A 21,878-nucleotide genomic window follows, 5' to 3' on the forward strand; every position below is an offset into this window, starting at 1 on the left:
CAACTGTTCCTATCACTGTGAATTTACTTCAAAATAAAAAAATAGAAAAATTAAAAAGAAACTGCCAAACTGCTTTCCAAAGTGATTGTACAATTTTATATTCCCACCAGTAGTGTGAGAGAGTTGCGATTACTCCACATTCTCGTTAACACTTCTTATTCTCAATCTTTTTCATTTTGGCCATTCTAATGGGTGTGAAGTGGTATCTCATCTTGTTTGAATTTTCATTTCCCTGATGATTAAATTCTACTGGATATTTTTTCATTTATTTCCTGGCCATATGTGTATCTTCTTTCATGAAGTGCCTGTTTGAATCTCTATTACCCATTTTTTAATGAGTTGTTTGTCTACAACTGAGTTAAGAGTTCTTTATATAATCTTGATGCAAATCATTTGTCAAATACATTTACTGGGAATATTTTCTCCTAAAGGTATTTTCTGGAAGAGCAGGAGGATTTTTATATTTATAAAGTCTAATTTATAAATTTTATTCTTTTACAATAAATTAGTACTTTCTGTGTCCTAAGAAATATTTGCCTATATTAAAATCATGATGATTTTCTCCTGTTTTCTTTATGAGAAGTTTTATAGTTTTAGCTTTTACAGGTCTATAATTTTATGTATAGTATGAATTAGGAGGTCTCATTTACATTTTGTCTGAAACTTATTTCACAATTGTTTTCTCTTAGCTATTGATCTTCTAAATTTTCTATCTTCAATTATGAAATATAAGTTTTGTACCTGGTTAATGGAAGTTCAAGCAGTAAAGAAAACATAATTTGGGGAACAGGAGAACCATTTTGTTGCTCCTTCAAGTGAGACTTGAAGTTAGATGTGCTTTTGCAATTTTATAGTACCTGAAGTAGCTGACGTAAAGTGTTTCTTCATCTTCCTAAATCCCAATTCCCCTATTACATCCTTTTTGACTTATAATTCTCAGATAGCTATTCTGACTTTAACGTCTCCCCTCTCTCCTAGTCATGAAGGTTCTTTTTTCCCACCCTGCAATGTGGTTGTTATGCCGCTGCTTGCTAGAGAGATAAATTACAAATTCACATTCTTGAGATCACACTCCTTTAAACTTCCTCAACAGCAAATACCAACGGGATCACATGGATGGAGCTCAAAGGATCTTAGCCTGCAAGTATGGAGAATGAGACTCTATATCTGTTGAGTACAGTAACAACTAGCTACATGTGGCTATTTAAATTCAATACAATTTAAAATTTAGTTCTTTAGTCACTAGACACATTTTGAGTGCTCAACAGCCATGGGTGGCCAGTGACTGCCATGTTATATAATGCAGATGTAGAACATTTCCATCACTGTAGAAAGCTCTAACGGACAGTATTCATCTTGATCTTTGTATCTGAGCACTGGATGTTTTACTGCTGCTGCTGATTAAACGACATTACTATAGGGAACATGTGGACATTAATGCTCAGTTTGAGGAAAATTAAAGAACTGATTTAGTTATTTAGGAGTAATACTAAGTACAGTTATTTATGTCAAGTCCCTACTTATCAAGCAGGCAGTTCAGTATTTTTAAACTTTATTCAATTTAAAAAACTTGTCAGATTAACTTCATCCTAAATGTAGCTCTATTTTCCAATCTGCCACTAATGTTGCAGACCAATGTGTCTGACTTGTTTAAAATAGATGGAAATAATGCTACTTATCTGAAATGTGGATAAAAAGGGAGGCACTGGGGTTAAAAATATAAAATTACTGACAAACATTTCTAAGAGCAGAGACTCTTTTTTCTCTCTCTCAGTAACATAGTTCCTATTTTTTATGTATATAGCAGGACCACTTTTCACTTCCCATAAAAGCAAGGACAGAATTTTCAATTAGTTTTGATAACAATTAATCAAAAGCATCAAATTACAGCATTAATTTATATTCAGTATTGTAAAGTCAACTAAAATCACGTACTTTTTAGACCAAGATACATGTTCAGAGTGTAAGAATTGAAAACTGATGGAGAAACAACAGAAAAGATGACTTGGGGAAGAAATGTTTTTGACATGAATATAAGTTAAAGACAGCAAAAAATCAGGAAAGGTCCTCTTTAGTTGTAAGGAAGAGACAGAATGACATGTGATTTTTTCAAAAAAAGAAAATCAAATGTCTATGAGTGGGGGATACAAGGGAGGGGTATGGGATTCTTGGTAATGGTGTTGTTTTCCAACCTTATTATTGTATTGTATTGTATTGTATTTTTTCTTTTATTCTTTACTAAAAAAAATTTTGGAATAATGAATATGTTCAAGTGCTGATTATGGTGATGAATGCACAACTGTATGATGATACTGTTAACAACTGATTGTACACTGTGTGGATGTATTGGTATGTGAATATATTTCTACAAAATTTCACAGAAAAATAAAACAGAGGGATATAAGTACTGGAGAAAAAATAGAGAGAGGGATATACCTACCTATTCACTGTTGCTGGGGAAGTACAATGGTGTAGCCTATCTGGAGGACAGTGTGGTGGTACCAAAGAAGCTAATTATGTGGGTACCATAAGGTCCTGCAAACTCATTATAAGGGTATATACTTGGAAGATCTGAGAGCAGGGACACGAATGGACATTTGCACACTGGTGTTTATGGTGGCAGTATTCATGATTTGCGATGGATGGATGTGGCCTAAGGGTACATCTACTGATGAACGGAATGGTGAACTGTGATATATGCATTCAATAGAATACTGAGCAGCTGAAAGAAGGAATGAAGTTGTGAGACATGGAACTAAGTGAGTGGATCTTAAGGACAGCATTTTGAGTGAAGTACAGCAAAAACAAAAAGGCAAACATTATAACACCTCACTAATATGGACTACCATGTGTAAACTCTGAGAACTTAATCTTAGAGCACAGGTTATAAGGGGAATGCTTATTGTAATGGTCCCTAAATTGCAAGCTCTTACAGCAGTCACATCTATTCCTGAGTTGCAGTGGTTATGTCCAGATTCTGAGATGCTGAGATCTTGGTCTCTGGAACTTTGGTTATCTGTGTGATACCTGAAACTCAGAGCTAGAGCTTGGCAGCTATGAATGTCAGCATTACCTCATACAGCAACTTAAAAAAAGCCGAAAGAGAGTTCAGACTTCAGTTACAGATATGAATGAAGGGATCTGGTTAGGACTAAGGCAAATCAGGCCCAAGGGTAAAGGACGACATTGACTGCATTTTAAAATTCCAACTTCTATATGAGACCAAGGGAAGAGGGGTTTATTTGGTGCAGGATCTATATTTTCTGTAGCACACTAAGTAATTTAACTTGCACACTCAGTTTATTCAAACACCATAATTACATGGAACTTTGAATAGGAAGTGAGATCTGGTAGGTTTCTACAGGTTACTGTGAAATCCCGATACATCCCAAAGTAATTTGGGCAGAGAATAAAAATGTATTTCCAGGCCCAGTAGCCTTGATTCTTGAACTGTGTAACTATGCAACTTACATGGTATGACGGTGTGATTGGGAAAACCTTGTGGCTCACACTCCTTTACCCAGTGTATGGATGGATAAGTAGAAAAATAGGGAGAAAAACTACACAAAAAATAGGGTGGGATGGGATGATTCAGATATTCTTCTTTACTTTTATTTTTTTTTTCCTTCAGTTTTTTTTTATCTTCATTTTATTGAGATACATTCACATACCACGCAGTCATACAAAACAAATCATACATTCAATTGTTCACAGTACCATTACATAGTTATACATTCATCACCTAAATCAATCCCTGACACCTTCATTAGCACACACACAAAAATAACAAGAATAATAATTAGAGTGAAAAAGAGCAATTGAAGTAAAAAAGAACACTGGGTACCTTTGTCTGTTTGTTTGTTTCCTTCCCCTATTTTTCTACTCATCCATCCATAAACTAGACAAAAGGGAGTGTGGTCCTTATGGCTTTCCCAATCCCACTGTCACCCCTCATAAGCTCCATTTTTATACAATTGTCTTCAAGATTCATGGGTTCTGGGTTATAGTTTGATAGTTTCAGGTATCCACCACCAACTACCCCAATTCTTTAGAACCTAAAAAGAGTTGTCTAAATTGTGCGTAAGAGTGTCCACCAGAGTGACCTCTTGGCTCCTTCTGGAATCTCTCAGCCACTGAAGCTTATTTCATTTCCTTTCACATCCCCCTTTTGGTCAAGAAGATGTTCTCCGTCTCACGATGCCAGGTCTACATTCCTCCCCAGAAGTCATATTCCACGTTGCCAGGGAGATTCACTCCCCTGGGTGTCTGATCCCACGTAGTGGGGAGGGCAGTGATTTCACCTTTCAAGTTGGCTTAGCTAGAGAGAGAGGGCCACATCTGAGCAACAAAGAGGCATTCAGGAGGAGGCTCTTAGGTACAATTACAGGGAGGCCTAGCCTCTCCTTTGCAGGGTGGGATGGGATGATTCAGATATTCTTCTTTACTTTTATTTTTTATTCTTATTTTCATTCTTTTTGGAATTATGAAAATGTTCTAAAATTGTGATGATGTGATGGATGCACAACTATATGATGGTACTGTGAACAGCTGATTGTACACCATGGATGATTGTATGGTATGTGAATATATTTCAATAAAACTGAATTTAAAAAAAAAGAACATCAGTAAAGTAAAAATTCTGTTAAAGAAGCTATCTTTTCAAAAAACACTTGTAGTATCAACAGTTCAACAAGGGGCAAACACACTGGTACAAATACTTCCAACTCTCCATCTGTAGTAGATACTTGTTAATCAGTTATGGCACTCTTTCCCATGGATCTATTATCTGGATTCTCTAGGTGATAAGACTTGTCATAAAAAATGAATATATATGCTCTTCCAGAACCACATATAAACTTTCACACTAGAACCAAAGTCTCACACCTTGCCACTGGGTCTTTTAAATACAGTGACTTCTAAATATGTAGCATGTTATATCCCAAGAATCTCAGTAGTTCTGTCATTCATTCATTCAACCAGCTAAATAATAGGTACTCCTGGGAAGAATGTAAAGATGAATAAGATGTAATCCCTGATAGAACTGAAGGAGGACATAGCTTACTGAATCATACTATTTATCTCACTGCTCTTATCCATTTCTAGGTCCTTTATAGTGTATTCAAAGATTACCTTCATCAACTAAAATACATTAAATCGCTTTTTTATCCTGGATGTCTTTATTTTATCCAGGCTTTCCTTTTATCCAAAGACTCAATTTATCTTGTATTAATTTACTCAAGGATGCTTAACAATGATTTGATTACTATCTGGTTTACCAAATGCCCTCAAGGAACACAAAAAAATACCTATTAAATGTCTGTTATGAGCCAGTTTCTATCTTGGGCAATGGGGGGGGTAAATTTTGTTATTTTAAATCTTGTAATCTATCATTTATACATAATTTTTGGAGCTTGACTGTTGTCATACTTTGATTTAGCTTTACATCTCACCTCAAAATAAAATAATTTACTACACCCTTTTGGAGTTAAAAAAAAAAAAAAAAAGCCAAACCCAACCAAATTAGATGTGCTCACGTTTTGATAAAAGCCCGTTTAACTTTTGTTTACTGCATACTGAAATTATGCCTACATTTCACTAATTTATCAGCTTACATCATCAGTAGTAGCAAGGCTTTCACTGGGAGTAAGTTCAGAGTTTGATGCTATCCAAGTACCAGAATTCACTGACTTCACATTTTTCTCTTCTTTTTCATGGCTCTCAGAAATATGTCTGGAAACTATGTCCTAAATAAGGAAATAAGATAGGAATATATATATATATAACATAAATGTTTAATCAAAAATTTGTTATACATTTAAAAGCAGAAGCAGATGGAAGAACAAATGTAATACTCCTCACTTCACAGGATAACTGTGAGGAAGAAATAACATTAAAGAGAACACACTGAAAAATTATTCAGAAAAAAGACTATCTGAAAGCTACTTAAACTATAAAGGGAGTTTTAAATAAAATTGGCAAAAAAGCACATAGATACATCAAAGTACATACGAAGCAAGGAGATGCTTCAGTCTAAGAAATGAACAAAACATAATTATTTAGAAAGATAGTGTAGCAAAAGTATATTATGTACCAGATACCTGCAAGGCATACAAAGCCCTCTGTCTCAAGTAGTCTGTGTTAAGCAGCTGAAGCTCATGGAAGAGTTCAATAAGAAAATGTGGACGGGATTCATTTTGAGAAATTAAAGTTGCTACTTCAGAATAAATAGTATCCCGCAAAGCTTCAAACATGGAAAAATCACTCCCAGTTTCTGGAAGATACAAAAGATCAGGAAATCAACAGTGATGAAATACCTTAATGACACTACCTATTAACTTGCATCATTAATCACAACTTTCTATTACTTAAAAGTCAGAACACACTTAATTTTATTTCAGGGTTTTTAAAGCAGAAAAAGAATCTGAAAATTACCAAGACACATAATAAATGTTAAAGAAACAAGTAAATTTATAAATAACGTTATCTAGCATTACTTAGACCATACTTATACCTTAATTTTAAATATCTGGAAACTTTTATACATTTCATAGGAAACATCAGTGAAAATATTCCAGCATCTGTATGAAATAAGCTAAACAAAAATAATTGTTTTTCTAATATGAACTTTACCACAGACAAGGAATTCTGTCTATTTTGTTAATGTTGAGAACAAACTGAAAGCTGCCTATGAAAGCTACTATTTAAGGTCTCTCTAGTTAGGTTTACTAATTCTTGAATCCCATCTATCATACACAAAATTAAGTGATAGGTTGATGAAAAACTGAGTTTGTAACTATAATACAATCTATCAATTTATTTTCATACCCAGTGTAAGCTGGAACAGGCAATAATCCAACTGAAGCTTTTAGTGTCACAGAATCTAGTCCTTACTCTATTATTTAACTATAATTCTGCTACATGTATTTGTTGGTAAATAGAGTTAGCACCCTTAAAGGTATATAGTCTTAAATCTCCAGGGGCTCTTCTAGTTAGTGAATGCTTTCAATTTTCTAGGGTAATAATAAAACCACAAGTTGCTAGTTAAATATCAAGTTCCAAAAAATCAATGACAAGTTTCTAAGAAAGGGAATTAAACATGTATATTTTAATACACTGTGCTTTCAAATAAGTGTGTAAAGATCATAAAATTTAATTCACTTTTGTGAGGATGATAAAATGAGAAATGTTTGATGGTTTATTTGGATGTGCTCAAATGGAAAAACTTTACACTAATTAGCTAAGCAATTTAACAAGGTTTCACTTTTCAAAAGTATAAAATAACAATAAGTATACAGCTTCTGCACTTTATCTCAGACTTACGAGTCTAAAATGAATATACTAAAGTTCTCTTACTAGTTAACAGTGTCCACATGTAACACATTATTACAAAAAATGATATTTACTATAGGCAGGAACCCAAACTATCTTTATAGGAAATCTCTACTTACAGGAAAAATATAGATAAGAAGGCATGATTTGCTCTGCAAACTTTCAATTTATCTAGTATATTGTAGTTTGTTCACAGTTGTTTAATTCTGAAAATGTTTAATTTATTATTTCAAAAATGTAAGACCAGAGCATATTTTAATGACAGCTTAAATACCTTTAAAATATGATAAAATTATCACTCCAAATTACAGATTAAATTATTCCCAAACAATGAATTATGCCAAACATGTGCTTACTCCCTCCCTCCAACAGTCAAGAGGTAGCAAATTTATGCCCCTTTCTTCTCATGGATTAAAATGCATTTAGGCTAAAAAAATCCCTGATAGCAGTCAGGTTTGTCTGATCCCTTCTTGCTTTTACACTTTCTAGTTTCAGATTTCTTTTCTTTTGGAAGTGCCACTAATATATTCAGCTTTGTTAGTTCTGAGTCCTTGTTTTTACTACTTTAGATTCCCCTAAAGGTCCATAACAGGCTTTTATTTTTAACTCATGTACAGCTGCTGCAGGATGGGTTAAAGAATTTTACAATTCTAAATCATATAGACCAGTAATTATGTTCTGTGAAACTATGAAAATACAGTCTTTAAAAACAAAAAGAGCATCTTGGAATCTTTGTAATTTTCCATGATCTTTACTTTGGGTCTTTGCATGTCATAGGTGTTTTTGTTTGATGGTTTATTTATTATAGATGTTGATCAGTAATGAAAAATAAGTAACTGCAACACAAATCACATGCAATACTTAAAACTGTAAATCAGAGCCAGGAATAAAAATAGCTACATTTTGTTTTCAAAAATGTTAATGCTTTAAAGCATTTAAGAAATTCAAAACTTTAAATCAAACATTAAATCATTAAAAGGTTCCTTCTAACCATACAAATATGTTGGTTATGTAACATGCACTAAGAAAAAATGAAAACAAGAAAAGTAGCCAATTTTGCTAAGTAAACAATTGTAAATTTAAGACTTCAGATTTTCATGAATATGAATTCTCTTTCAGTTTTATAGTAGTCAAAGAATAACATATACACTAAGCTAAATCTAAAGAAAATAATTACAGTTTAAAAAAATGGGAAAAAAATAACAAAAAATGGACACCAAAACTAAGCAGATTGTTACCTGGCGCTTCATTGCATGCATTTCTGTTAGACTGCTGTAGTATTCTCCTAGCATGTTCTGTAGGAAAGGGCAGACATAAGGATGAACATAAAATGTGTATGAGTAGAAAAGACAGGGTCTATAATATGAATCAGTGAGTGAAAAAAAGAAATAAGCAAATTTAAAAAGAATATGTTTGCCTGAACTGTTATTACAAAGTATGGTTTATGTTCTATTTAAAAATAATCTCATCAGGGGAATTCCCAAAAGGTTTGCTATAAAATATATTAATGTGGCTAGTAATGACTATCATAATAAACTTCTACCATTCATGTTTATAAGCAAACACATCAAGGTGACCCTCCCACAACTCCCAGGAGAGAAGAGTATGTACAACTCAATACTAGCAGTCATATATGCTACACTGTAATAATCATGTTATAGATAGAATAATAAAAACTATTACATGCTATAAAAATTTAGGGCAATGGTTAAAACTAAATCTTTTTAGAATGTGAAAATGTAAATATACATCAGAGTGTATTTACACTATTGAAAGACTCTGTATTTTACCAAAATGCAATCATTATATTTTTCCAAGTGACAGTAACAGGGTCTGAAGTACTATGGTAACTGATATCCAATTTATTAGATATTTCAGCTTAGTGTCCTTTTCCAACCCCCACTCAACAGTTTACTCTTTGGGGATATCATTATTTGGTAAGACAGAGAAATGAAAATAATAAAATTCTGATAAAATTCTGGGGTTGGGACAACAGAATTGGTATTTTTGACAAAAGAATCCTGGATTTATGAGGAGACCAGAAGTCAAAGTTCAGTCCTACTATCATTTCCTAACAATACGACCTAGAGGAAGTCATTTCAACATACAATTACAAAAGTAATATATACTCATAAAAGTTATTAAATATATAGAAAAGACGATATATACAGACGATAATAGAAAAAAAAACCACTATTAACATTTTGATGCATTTTCTTCCAGTCTTTTCCATTAAAATTTTTGTTTAAACATAGTTGGAATCATATTGTTAAAAGAACATTAAATCCCAATTTTTTTCACTTCATTTTCTTAGGATGAATTCCTAGAAGTTCAATATTTGGGTTAAAGAGTATGACTTTTGAAGCTTCCCAGAAAAGTTCTATCAGTTTATTTACTGGCCCTTTATAAGCACTGGAAAGAATCAGTAACCCTCTGATTGTTTTCTCATCTGAAAAATGGAAATAAACCAATTCACAGGATTGTGAGGCTCAGAAGAATACGCTAGTAATTTGTAAAGAATTATACAAATGGTTGCCATTATTATCATTTTCATCAAGGATCTTATCGACAACTGAAAATTATTTGAGTGTTTATTTATTGTTTCTTTCCCCGTATTTCTTTGAGATATGCTGACTCTGTAAATCAGGAAATTACTTCTAATTATTAAAACTAAGACACTGGCAAATAGGTATGATCCTATTTGTTCCAAAAATAGCCTACTGAGAGCCTACCATGTGTAAGTATTATGCTGACATTTAAGATACAAATATGAAAAGGCAATATCCTGCTATCAAGGAACTCAAAGGGGCAAGAGACACTAAACACATAAATAAAGTAACTATATAATATGATATGGGCAACAAAGTTGGTTTACACAGGCTACGATGGAAACAAACAGGAGAAAGGGGAACCTAGTCCAGCTTGGATTAGGATGCAACTTCAGTGTGCCATAATTAAGATTTTACGTGGATTACATCAGAGAAAAGAGCTTACAAAGAGTATGAAGGACTTGAGGTGAAAAGACAACCAAGAGGATAAGAAACAGCACACTATGGGAAAATTTTAGTTCAGTGTCATTGAACGAATAGAGATGGTGGTGAGAGATGAGTCTGGAAAGGCAAGAAGGAACCAAATTCTTGAGGGTCATAAATAAGGCATTCTAACTTTAGCCCTTGAAAGCAAAGTGAAAGCAAAGGGAAGTGATATAACTTTACATAATTCTTATTTGGGTAAGATTTTCAAAATTTTTAGCAGTTCCACATTCATGTCAACTATTCTTTTTTGTTTGTTTAGAAATAATTTTCTTAAAATGTGTCAAAAACTAGTATCACAACCCCCAAAACTGCATAAAATATTTTGTTTACATTTCTTGATATCAAGAAATACTATAGTATCTACTATAAAACCTTGCATATAATAGAAAACCAAATTTAAAACTGGTTTAGCTTTTCAAACCTAAAATGAAGAACTCCTTAAATTCAAGCAAACCAAAAAAGAACATACCTGAAGATATTTCTGTAGACCTACTACATTTTATTATTTTTTCCAGCTGCTCATGATTCTTTCTGCTGAATACTTTTGCTTGAACAGGCTCTTCAGTCTGGGCTGAATGTCTGTTCCTATTTTTGCAAGGTTCACATGTGCTAGACATACTGGCACTTTCATACCCTTGAGTAAAAAAAGTGACAACTGTTAACAGTTGCAACTAACTCAAGCTGAAAGGGGAATTGCTTTCTATATTGAAATAGTACAAGTGATTTGATTTGGAAGGTCTGATTAAGTATAATACAAAACAGAAAATAATAAGTCTTGGATGTATCTTTGCAATAACCTTTGGAAGTATGGAAAACAGTAATAAATTCTGGTAATTCTTTGTTCTTTGATGTCCCTCTAACAGATTATGTCCCAACTCAAACTATATGGCAGACCTTATATAACTCAAATTCTCTACAAGACCCAAGTGAACAATTTTACAACATTAGGAAATACAAGAAAAAATCATATACGATCTATATAAAATATCCATAATAGAGATAAGAGTAAAGGGAATAAAATAGTCAAACATGTCTGCTTTTCTTTTATACCTTTTGTGTGATGTGTCTTGGTTTAAAAGATCCTACCCATGTATAGGTTATATATATATAATCTACTGACTTTTCCTTCTAAGTTTTGACATTAAACATTTATTTTGGTGTATAGTACAAGGTAGGAATTCAACTTAATTTTGTTCCACATGGATAGCTGGCTATCCCTAAGTAAACTACCCTCTTCCCACTGAACTAAAATGCAAACTTTATCAATATATTAAATCCCCACATATATTGGATTTTATTTCTAGGCATTCTATCTGTTCAACTTATCTATCTCAATGCCATTTTCAGATTCTTTTTGCCACAGAGGTTAAATGTATGTTTAAATATCTGGTAGGGCAACTCCCACCCACCCAGCTGCTGCTTTTTTTTTGGCTACTCTTGGACATTTATACTCCTTAAAAGTCTTGTGATTTTTTTCCAATTTCAAGAAAACACAATTATCCATAAGGATTCTAAATGGAACCCAATAAAGTTATATATTAATCTGGAGAAAACTGACAATAATTTAAGCATTCTCTTCCAAGAACTTGGTTAATGTTTTTACATTTGTTCAATCTTGTTTCATGTTATTAAAAAATATCTTAAGAGATTTCTCTCTATAGATCCTGCATTTTCCTTCTTAAATTTATTCCAGGAAGTCCCCTTCTTCCCCCTACCCCACCCAATGAGAAAATTTCCACTTCCATTTCTACTGGTTATTACTATAACAGAGAAAAATACTTCCACACTTAATTTATAACCAGCTACTTTACCAGTTTACCTTGTCAATTCTATTAGCTATTTTTCAGTGTCTCTTGGGCTCTCTCGGTATACAAAAGTATCATGTATTTTAGGAAAAAAAAAAAAATTTTGCTTTTCTCCTTTTCCATTATTTATCATTTAATTTCTTGTCATAATGCTTTCCAAACAATGCTAAGTAATGATGATGTTAAAGTGGTCCTAATTTTGATAGCAGTATCTTTGAAGTATCTTGATTTACAATGGTATTTGTGATTGGGCACTGGATAAGTCTTCATTATATTTACATAATTGCCACATCCCATTTTATTTTGGCTTTGCATAAAGAATGTCTTCAACTTTTATCTAACCTAGTACTATGATTATATTTGGCTTTTGTACTTTACTTTGTTGATATAAGAAATCATGTTGACAGATTTCCTGATATTGAACCATGATTACATTTCTGTAATAAATTCTACTGACAGGAGTCTAAGATTCCTTTGAGACACTTGTACATACAATTTGCTAACATTTTATTTTTACTTTTGAATTTATATCAGTAAGTGAGATTGATCTATCATTTTCTTTATTGAACAGCTACCTCTTCTCTTCACCTTCCCCTATATAAAGGTCTTTATTCTGATTCATAATATTGTTTCTGTAATCTTCCTCAGGTACTTTCCATAGAAGGGATCCACCAATATCTATTTTTCACCTGACAGGAAACAGGTATCTTGACTGAGTGTAAGATTCTTGAGTTGCAGTCCTTTTCTCACATGTGTGGATGGTATTCCACTTCCTTCTACATTATAAAAAAGATTTTTTCTTTGTATGTAACTTGCTCTTTTGGTCTGGAAGCTTATGAGATTTTTACTTCTTCCTTGGAATTCAGGAATTTTACCACAATACATGTAAGGGTGTTGATTTTTTTTCTCCCCTTCACTACTGGCTGGACAGCCTAGAGAACTCCTGGCTGTTTCAAGCTGCAGATATGAGTCTTCCTTCAGCTAAAGAGTCTCCTTTATTATTTATTTAATCATGGCCTCTCCTGTACCTGTTATTTTCTTTTCTGGAGTTCCTTGTATATCAGATCCACAAGATTTGTCTTTAAACCTTGAATCTTTTTCCTCGAGATTTTATCTCTTAGAATTTTTCACTCTGCAAAATGAGGTATTTCTGCCCCTTGATTTTCTAGGGCATGCATTTGGGACTTACTAGTATCTGTCTTTTATTTTTTTTTTTTCCAAATAATCTTAAACACTAAATGTGAAAGTCATGTTTTGTAGTTCTAAACAATATTATTGTTGTCATTCAATCCGCTTAAGTGCCCTTATTATTTTGTTCAAGCGATGTATTTCCTTCAATAATTCTGTTTCACTAGGTTTGGCCTACTCTAGTGGTCTGCTTCTGTGTCCTCTCTGGGTCCCTTTTATGTGCATTCTTACATTTACTGGCCTAGTCATGGCTCTACCTAGCCTTCTGGCTGAACCCAAATGCTGGGCAGCTTTAATGGTGGCATGCTTAGAGTGCATAAAGTCTTACTCCTATGATCAAGCTAAGTTCTGTTTAGCAATTCGTCAGTTTTGCATCAAGAGAGTAACAGGAACCTTCTCTACTCTTCACTCTCTTCAGCAGCAAAGGCTAATGAATGTTCTAGTTGCAGAAAGGATGGATGTCACTTACGTGTTCAACAGCACCCCTGCCCACTAGTACTTTGAAGGGAGAGTGGAGTAGGTAGATGCCAAAAATAGAAACCCGGGTTGCATGGCTCTCCTCCCAACAAGCTTTCTCCAAGAACCCATGAGCTGTGATCTTTCTCCCCAACACTCTGAAAGGACCAGGAGAACCTAAAGCCTTGCTGCTTAACATCCTCCAGATCACAGCAATTGCTTTGCTCAGAAGAATGAGTTGGTAACTAGACGGGAGTTGGTAAGAGAGAGCTGCATGAATGCCTGCCTAGGTAGACATCTTTCCATAATCCTACCTGGTTTCTGTCTAACACTTCACCTTGGAATTATTTTAGATCTCTAATTACTTCATGACAAGTAAGTTCTGAAGATAACTATCAATTTATTGCCTGAGATATCCTAACTGGAATCAACCTTTCTTTTTATTTCTAAGACCATCAATTAAATTTGAACTTAATCATCTCAGATTGAGGCTTCTGGTTTCTTTATGTGTCTCTGTCTCAACTCTTGACACTCCCATCCATTATGCATGAAATATACTGGAAAAGCAGCCTCCACGATTTCTAATGACCTAATCAAGGATACGATTGCCAAAGTAATATGTAAAATGCTCATTTAATTAATAACACATAGAGTCTCAACTCTTGCCACTCCCATCCATTATGCATGAAATATACTGGAAAAGCAGCCTCCACGATTTCTAATGACCTAATCAAGGATACGACTGCCAAAGTAATATGTAAAATGCTCATTTAATTAATAACACATAGAGCTTTGAATAAAGTTTTTGACTGTTCATTTACCACATGAAAAATGGGTGAATGAGTATTTCAATCAAAATTAAAATACAGGCTATTATGTGGCATGCACAAAATTCTCTTTGGGGTACCCAAACAGGCACTTCAAAAAGATATATACAATCACCCTCCCAAACAGCTGAAACTATGAAGAAAAGCATCCTATCAATATCAAGATGCTGTGAAAAGAAAAAAACAATGGTTTTATATATACATATGAGTCCCAAATTAAAACCAAGAGCTAGATCTCCGAAGTTCAAGTACTAATGTCTGACTGAATTATTTCTCTTGGGAACTCTAGAGGTATTCTTCGAGGATGAGTAGCAGAATTAACGAAGATTAGTAATACTTCAAAGCAACAGTGGTAAGGCCAGCTAGTGTAAGTAACAACACAAGGTGTTCACTATTAGTAGTGTGTTAGCGCTCACATTCCACTTCACCAGTCTTTCCCTTACCCCCATTCTATTTTTCTCAGTGTAAGGAGCTGACATAGCTGAAGAAACAGGATTTTTAGTTGTGCCTACACTGCAGAGGAACAGCTCTGCCACAGTACCCTGGGAACCAGATCCAAACAGGCAAGGCCTGAACCACAGCAGAATTTAATCCTTGGCAGAAGGCCTTACCATCCTCCCAGAACATAAGAACATGTGAGGCTTGTGAGGAGGTGCTATTGAAGTGGGTCCCCCTCCCCCTTCAGTCTGTAAAGTAAAAATGTTGTGTAAGCAGCATTGAGCCACGAGGAGGAGGGAGTGAAACTGTACCGTTTAAAGGAAGTAAAACTGCGGTTGTACACATCAGCCAAGCATAACCCTTTAACAATCAATAACTGCACCAGTTCCAAGTGAAACTTTTTGTGAAATTTTTCTTAGCTAAACCTTGCTAAATTGTCTTTTGTAACCAATAGCTAACTGCCAACTCTGCTTCTGTTAGAATAGCTTGCTTTTGTTTCCAGGATATGGTTTCTGTCTATATAAGGCACCAGCACACACAGGTCGGGGCTGCTCACTGAATTCCCTGCACGGAGTAACGGTGAGCAGTTGCCGGCCGGCTAATAAAGGCTTTTTAAATTCTGACTGGCTGTCTCGAACATTAACTCGCAGGCACTGTAACATTTGGAGGCCCCAGCGAGATATCCTCGGCGTTTGCCGAGGCTCATCGGTCGAGATAAGGTCTGACTACCGGCCCTCCCCAGGAGGCGCGCGCTGAGAAACGTTCCTCAGCCCCGGCGGAGAGCCGGGTGGTCAAGCCTCGAAATTCAAAAATCCGCCTCTGGAGCCATCTGGACGTGGGCCTACAATGGTAAGAGATCTCTAATCTGGTCTGGTGGGGTACCCCTTTAGGGTCTTTAGGAGGGCTGGACGCAGCCATAACTCCGAGACCCAGCCTCAGACCATGACGGTGGCCGGTGGCCTCAGATTCAGGTTCTGGTTTAGGTTCGGAAATTGGTCTCTTAGCACAGACCTAGTCTCTGTTTTGTGTTTTATTGTTAGTGTCTTTGTTCTGTTCTGTTTCTGTTTTGTCATCCGTCAGTCCCGCAATGGGTCAGTCTCCGTCTGCTTCCGCTTGCTCTCCGTTGCAGTGTTTCTTGAAAAATTTTCAGGACTTCCGCCAACAAGCTGCAGGGTCAGATGCCACGGTCAACCCAGGAACTCTTTGAACCCTTTGCGAGCTTGAATGGCCAACTTTTCCAGACTCTAATTGGCCCCCCGAGGGCACTCAAAATTTGCCGATTGCTTTTCAGATTCAAAAAGTCATTTGTGGGAAACCAGTACATCCAGATCAGATTCCCTACATTGAAACCTGGATCACTTCCTCACTGACCGCCCCACGTGGCTTAAAAATTACTCACCACCTAAACCGTCCAAAGAGCGAAATGCGCTCGTTCTAAAGGGGCCACCCAAAAGGCCCCCAGTCCTCGACCCCCCACAGGATACTCCCCCCTTAACACGGCCCCCACCTTATTCCGCAGCGCCCCCTACCCTTCCCCCTAGCTCAGGGCCTTCTGCCCCCAGCCCAAGGCCCTCTCCTCCCAGTCCAGGACCCTCTGTTCTCAGCCCGGGACCCGTTGCTTCCAGCTCAAGACCCTCTACCTCAAGAACGGAGGGACCCCTTGTTCCCACTCCGGATTCCACTACGCCCCCAACAACTCTCTCCAGCCCCCCCCCCATACCCGTTCCGGAAGTTCGTACGGACCACATGGTCAGGTCCTTGTCCCCGCCCAATTACCCCTGAGGCAAGTCATTCAGGGCCCTCCTGAAGACCCAAAGCCCTTTATGGTTTATGTTCCTTTTTCCACCAGCAACCTTAAGCCCTCAAGGACTAATCTCTCTGTTAGAGTCCGTTTTCTTTACCCATCAGCCCACATGAGAAGAGAGAGAAAATCCATGCCCAGGGACGAAAACTAGTCGTGGGGCCGGACAGCCTACCTACCACGGAAGTAGACCGCCTCGAGGCCGTTTTTCCTTTCACCCGACCCCAGTGGGACCCTAACACAAATCAAGGTAAGGAGGCTCTTCAACAGTACCACCAGACTCTAATGGGGGCTCTTCAAGCAGCAGCGCGGAAACCCACAAATATGTCCAAGGTAACTGAGGTGACTCAGGGGGCCACTGAGTCCCCTGCCCCTTTTCTGGAATGCCTCCAGGAGGCTTATCGATTGTATACCCCCATAGACCCAGAGGCGCCAGAAAACAGACGAGCAATTAATATTGCCTTTGTCGCCCAGTCAGCCCCAGACGTAAGAAAAAAGATTACAAAAGTTAGAAGGCTTTGAGGAAAAAGTACTGAGCGAGTTGGTAAAGGTTGCTCAACAAATCTTCAATAACAGGAGAAGTTCCAAAGACTTAAATAAAATTGGCAAAGGTCCTACTTGCCATGAGTGAAGATCCTCGGGCAGTTAGGATACCGGGTATCAGCAGGGGCACAGCTATGCGTCTCACGAGCCTCTTAACCAAAGAGAAAAAAAAAAAAGGAACGTTGTCTAACAAACGCATTCAAGCCATCCTCCAAATTCCAGCACCCCAGACAAAGCGGCAAGTCTGGAAGTTTTTAGGAGCAGTCGGGTATTGCCGGCTATGAATCCTTAAGCTTGCCGAAATAACCCGCCCTCTTTATGCCAGTACCGGGGGGAAGGACGCAGGACTAACTTGAACTAATAAGGAGGAAGGAGACTTCCAGACTCTTAAAAAGGCACTTACTCAAGCCCCAGCCTTAGCACTCCCAAATCTCAGAAAACCACTCCAGCTGCATGTAGCCGAGGCACAAGGGACAGCAGAGGGAGAGTTAACACAGCACTTAAAGCCATGGAAGCAGGTCGTAGCCTATCTTTCAAAGCGCCTCGATCCGGTTGCGGCAGGTTAGCCTAACTGTCCCCAAACCATTGCGGCTACCGCCTTGCTAGTTAAAGAAGCCTCTAAACTCACCTTTGGGCAAGAACTGCAAATCATCGCCCCCCCCCCCCCCCACCACGGTCAAAACCCTCCTCAAAAGCCCCCAGACAGGTGGCTCTCTAACGAAAAATTACTCAATACCAAGTCCTTCTCCTTACTCAATACCAAGTCCTTCTCCTTAATCCAGCCAGAATAAGCTCTCCGATGGGCCAAGGAAAAAGCGGTCAACATCTACACAGACAGCTGGTATGTGTTCACCACCGCACACGTGCATGAAGCCATCTATCAGGAACGCGGCCTCCTAACCAGCAGGGGAAAGGACATTAAAAATGCCTCAGAAATACTAGAGCTTTTAACGGCCCTTTGGCTTCCCAGAGCAGTAGCCATAATCCACTGCAAAGGACATCAAACTTCAAATACACCCGAAGCAAAGGGAAATGCTTTCGCCAACCAGACAGCTAAAGAAGTGGCCCTAAAACCACTGGGGCCCCTTCAAGTCTTGCCCCTCCTAACACCCCGGGTACTAAAATACATCTGGGAGGGAAAAAACTGGCCAAATTGCTAAAAACTGACTTTTACATACCTAAGCTTTTTCAGGTAGCAAAAAGGTAAGCAGAAAATGTCATGTCTGCACTCAAGTTAACCGAAGTCATGTAAGTACCCCTGCTACCCCCGGTCACCACCTAAGAGGTCAGCTCCCAGCAGAGCAATGGAAAATAGACTTTACGGAGCTGCCCCCTGGACCAGGGGAATACAAATACTTACTTGTACTAGTGAACACCTTCTCAGGATGGATTAAAGCCTACCCAACTCGGTCAGAGTCAGCTCAAATAGTAGCTAAAAAATTACTGACTAAAATTGTCCCTCGGTTTAGCCTACCGGTAGCAATGGGGTCTGACAATAGTCTGGCTTTTATAGCCCAAGTTACCCAAAACTTAGTAAAAGCATTAGGAATCAAATAGAAGCTACACTGCATCTACAAACCGCAAAGCTCAGGACAGGCAGAAAGAATGAATTCGACACTTAAAGAAACCCTAACCAAACTTAAATTGGAGCCTGGCGGGAACTGGGTAAGCCTCCTTCCGTTTGCTTTGCTCAAAGCTAGGTGCACTCCTTATGTAAAAGGTATTACTCCATATAAAGCCATGTTCGGCAGGCCACCCCTGCTCCTCCCCAAGTTAGGAGAAGAGCAGCGCACCTCCCTGTCTAACTCTAAACTTCTCAAGTCCCTACAGGCTTTACATTATAACTCCAAAAACATCCATCACGCCGTCTGTGCCCATCGCCCGGAACCTAACACCGCAGAAGAAAAAACCCCTACTGCTGAACCTGGTAATTTAGTGTAAATCAAGAAAAGGAATCCCTCCTCCCTCAAGGCACGCTGGGCTGGACCTTCAAACTCCGACCAGAATGCAAAATAATCCATCCAAAAGACCTAGATGTTGCCAAAAGGAAGGGAGGGGAAACCACCAGAGGTGTCAGGCTACGGCTGTGGTGAGTTACCCCTAGAAGAAAGGCTGCGGCGTAGCCAATATTATATCTGTCCACAAGAAAGTACCACAAAAGAAGGTACCTCACCGTGTGGGGGGGAGGGTGAGTACTTTTGTAAAAAGTGGGGTTGTGAAACCATAGCCCCATGAAAAAATGTAGACCGTCTGTTAAGGGTCACAAGGGATAAAAGGACAGAAGCCCCTATTAAGAATTGTGCCATTAAAGACTGTAACCCTGTTACTTTTAAACCACAGCAGTTTTAGGAGGATTCCCAGTGGTTGGGGGGGGAAGAACATGGGGATTGCACCTATATGTATCAGGATATGACCCTGGACTTATGTTCAAGTTCCTAAACCAAACTTCCCCCAACTTAACTAAAAACTGCTAGCTATGCCTAAACCCCGAACCACCCTACTATACAGGTCTAGGAGCTCCAAAATATTTCCCTATCAGACAACCGCCAAAACTCACACTTTGCCCTTGGGGCTCTACCCCTAAGCTTACTTTAGGTGACCTTCAAGGGCAAGGAACATGCTTCCAGTCCCCTGAATTCCCTTTATCTACTTCTCCGTACATTAACTCTTGTGCCTCTGTAACCATTTTCAGCAACAGCTCTGCAGGGCATCACAAATATTACCTGGCAGCACCCTAAGAAACATGGTTTGCCTGCACAACAAAATTAACCCCGTATTTATATCTCCCGATCCTCATGCAACCTAAAGTTCCAGGACTATGCATTCTCACCCATATCCTCCCTCAGGTATATTACTATTCTGGCGAAGGGGATAGGGAACACCTCGGGCTAAGTAACCTCAAACGAGTCAAGCGAGGAGGACCAGTATTAGTGCCAGTGCTCATCGGACTTGGAGTGGCCGGAGCAGCCACAGTAGGAACTGCAGCACTCGTTACAGGAAATCAGCATTTTAAAACCCTTAGTACCCAAATTAACCAAAATCTAAAAACCTTTAAAAAAAGCATTACTAAATTTGAAGTCTTTAAGCTCTTTAGCAGAAGTAGTGCTCCAAAATTGGAGGGGACTCGACCTTCCATTCTTAAAGCAGGGAGGGCTCTGTTTAGCCTTAGGCGAGGCATGCTGTTTTTATACTAACCACTCAGGTATAATTAAACAGAGTTTAAGCCAACTCCGAAAAAAACTACAAAATAGAGAAGAGCAAAGGAAAAAGGAAGCAAACTGGTTTAAAAACTTATTTTCTTGGTCTCCATGGCTGACTACCCTAATGTCAGCAATCGCCGGGCCCTTAGTTCTTCTCATGTTAGCCTTAATCACAGGTCCCTGTATTATAAACAGTTTAATTAAATTTGTCCAACGGCATATTCAAAGCGTAAAACTCATGGTTTTGCAGTCCCAATATCAACACCTACCCTCAAAAGAAACAATGATTTGATTCTCCCTAAAAACCAGTGGGGAATGAAGTGGGTCCCCCTCCCCCTTCAGTCTGTAAAGTAAAAATGTTGTGTAAGCAGCATTGAGCCACAAGGAGGAGGCAGTGAAACTGTACCATTTAAAGGAAGTAAAACTGTGGTTGTACACATCAGCCAAGCATAACCCTTTAACAATCAATAACTGCACCAGTTCCAAGTGAAACTTTTTGTAACTCTTTAACAATCAATAATTGCACCAGTTCCAAGTGAAACTTTCTGTGAAATTTTTCCTAGCTAAACCTTGCTAAATTGCCTTTTGTAACCAATAGCTAACTGCCAACTCTGCTTCTGTTAGAACAGCTTGCTTGCGTTTCCACGATATGGTTTCTGTCTAGAGGCACCAGCACACACAGGTTGGGGCTGCTCACTGAATTCCCTGCGCGGAGTAACGGTGAGCAGTTGCCGGCCAGCTAATAAAGGCTTTTTAAATTCTGATTGGCTGTCTCGAACTTTCACTCGCGGGCACCATAACACTATGTGGCCATTTCCCACTTGCCTCACTATCTCCCCCAGAAAACTGTCATGAGACAATTTCTCCTCTCCTCCCAGGTTCTGATGAAGTCATGAGGGTCTGCTGCTTCACTCCTTCAGGGCACAAATGCAGACAACAGAACAGCTTAGCTGCAGCATAGCATTGACTCTTCAGCACGGCATTATCAAAATCAGTGTTGCAATTGTCATCTGGTCCCCTTTTGCTTCAGTGTTGTCCTTTTAGTATGTAGGACAAGGGACACGGGGAGGTGGCATCTTGGCTATTCTTCCTTTTTCAAATGTCTCAGTAAGTAATCAAGTGTCTGAATCTGAAAGGGCTCACTGTTTCTTTACTGACTTAATCTATCAAGTCTTGCCTTGCTTTATGCTTGATATCCATTTCATCTCAATCTTTGTGAATGAGCTACAGTAAAGGGAGGGGGCAAGAAATGAAGA

The 21,878-nt window shown here is 37.9% G+C and overlaps 1 protein-coding gene across 13 annotated transcripts in view; it reads right to left on the reverse strand.

The window, feature by feature from the left end:
• Window positions 1-21,878, reverse strand: part of PCM1 (pericentriolar material 1) — a 126,443-nt gene that overhangs the window by 38,098 nt on the left and 66,467 nt on the right. For 7 of the 13 annotated variants that reach the window (XM_037831208.1, XM_037831209.1, XM_037831210.1 and 4 more), the window contains 5 exons: window positions 17,502-17,573; window positions 10,834-10,998; window positions 8,568-8,624; window positions 6,099-6,271; window positions 5,613-5,744 (listed from right to left, as the gene is read on the reverse strand). In XM_037831208.1, the coding sequence (XP_037687136.1) occupies window positions 5,613-5,744; window positions 6,099-6,271; window positions 8,568-8,624; window positions 10,834-10,998; window positions 17,502-17,573 (599 nt within the window). The remainder of the gene's footprint in view (window positions 1-5,612; window positions 5,745-6,098; window positions 6,272-8,567; window positions 8,625-10,833; window positions 10,999-17,501; window positions 17,574-21,878) is intronic. The other 6 variants (XM_037831217.1, XM_037831216.1, XM_037831221.1 and 3 more) reach the window with 4 other exon arrangements.

Source organism: Choloepus didactylus, chromosome 3 (assembly GCF_015220235.1).
Source record: "Choloepus didactylus isolate mChoDid1 chromosome 3, mChoDid1.pri, whole genome shotgun sequence".
In the NCBI taxonomy this organism is placed as follows: Eukaryota; Metazoa; Chordata; class Mammalia; order Pilosa; family Megalonychidae; genus Choloepus; species Choloepus didactylus.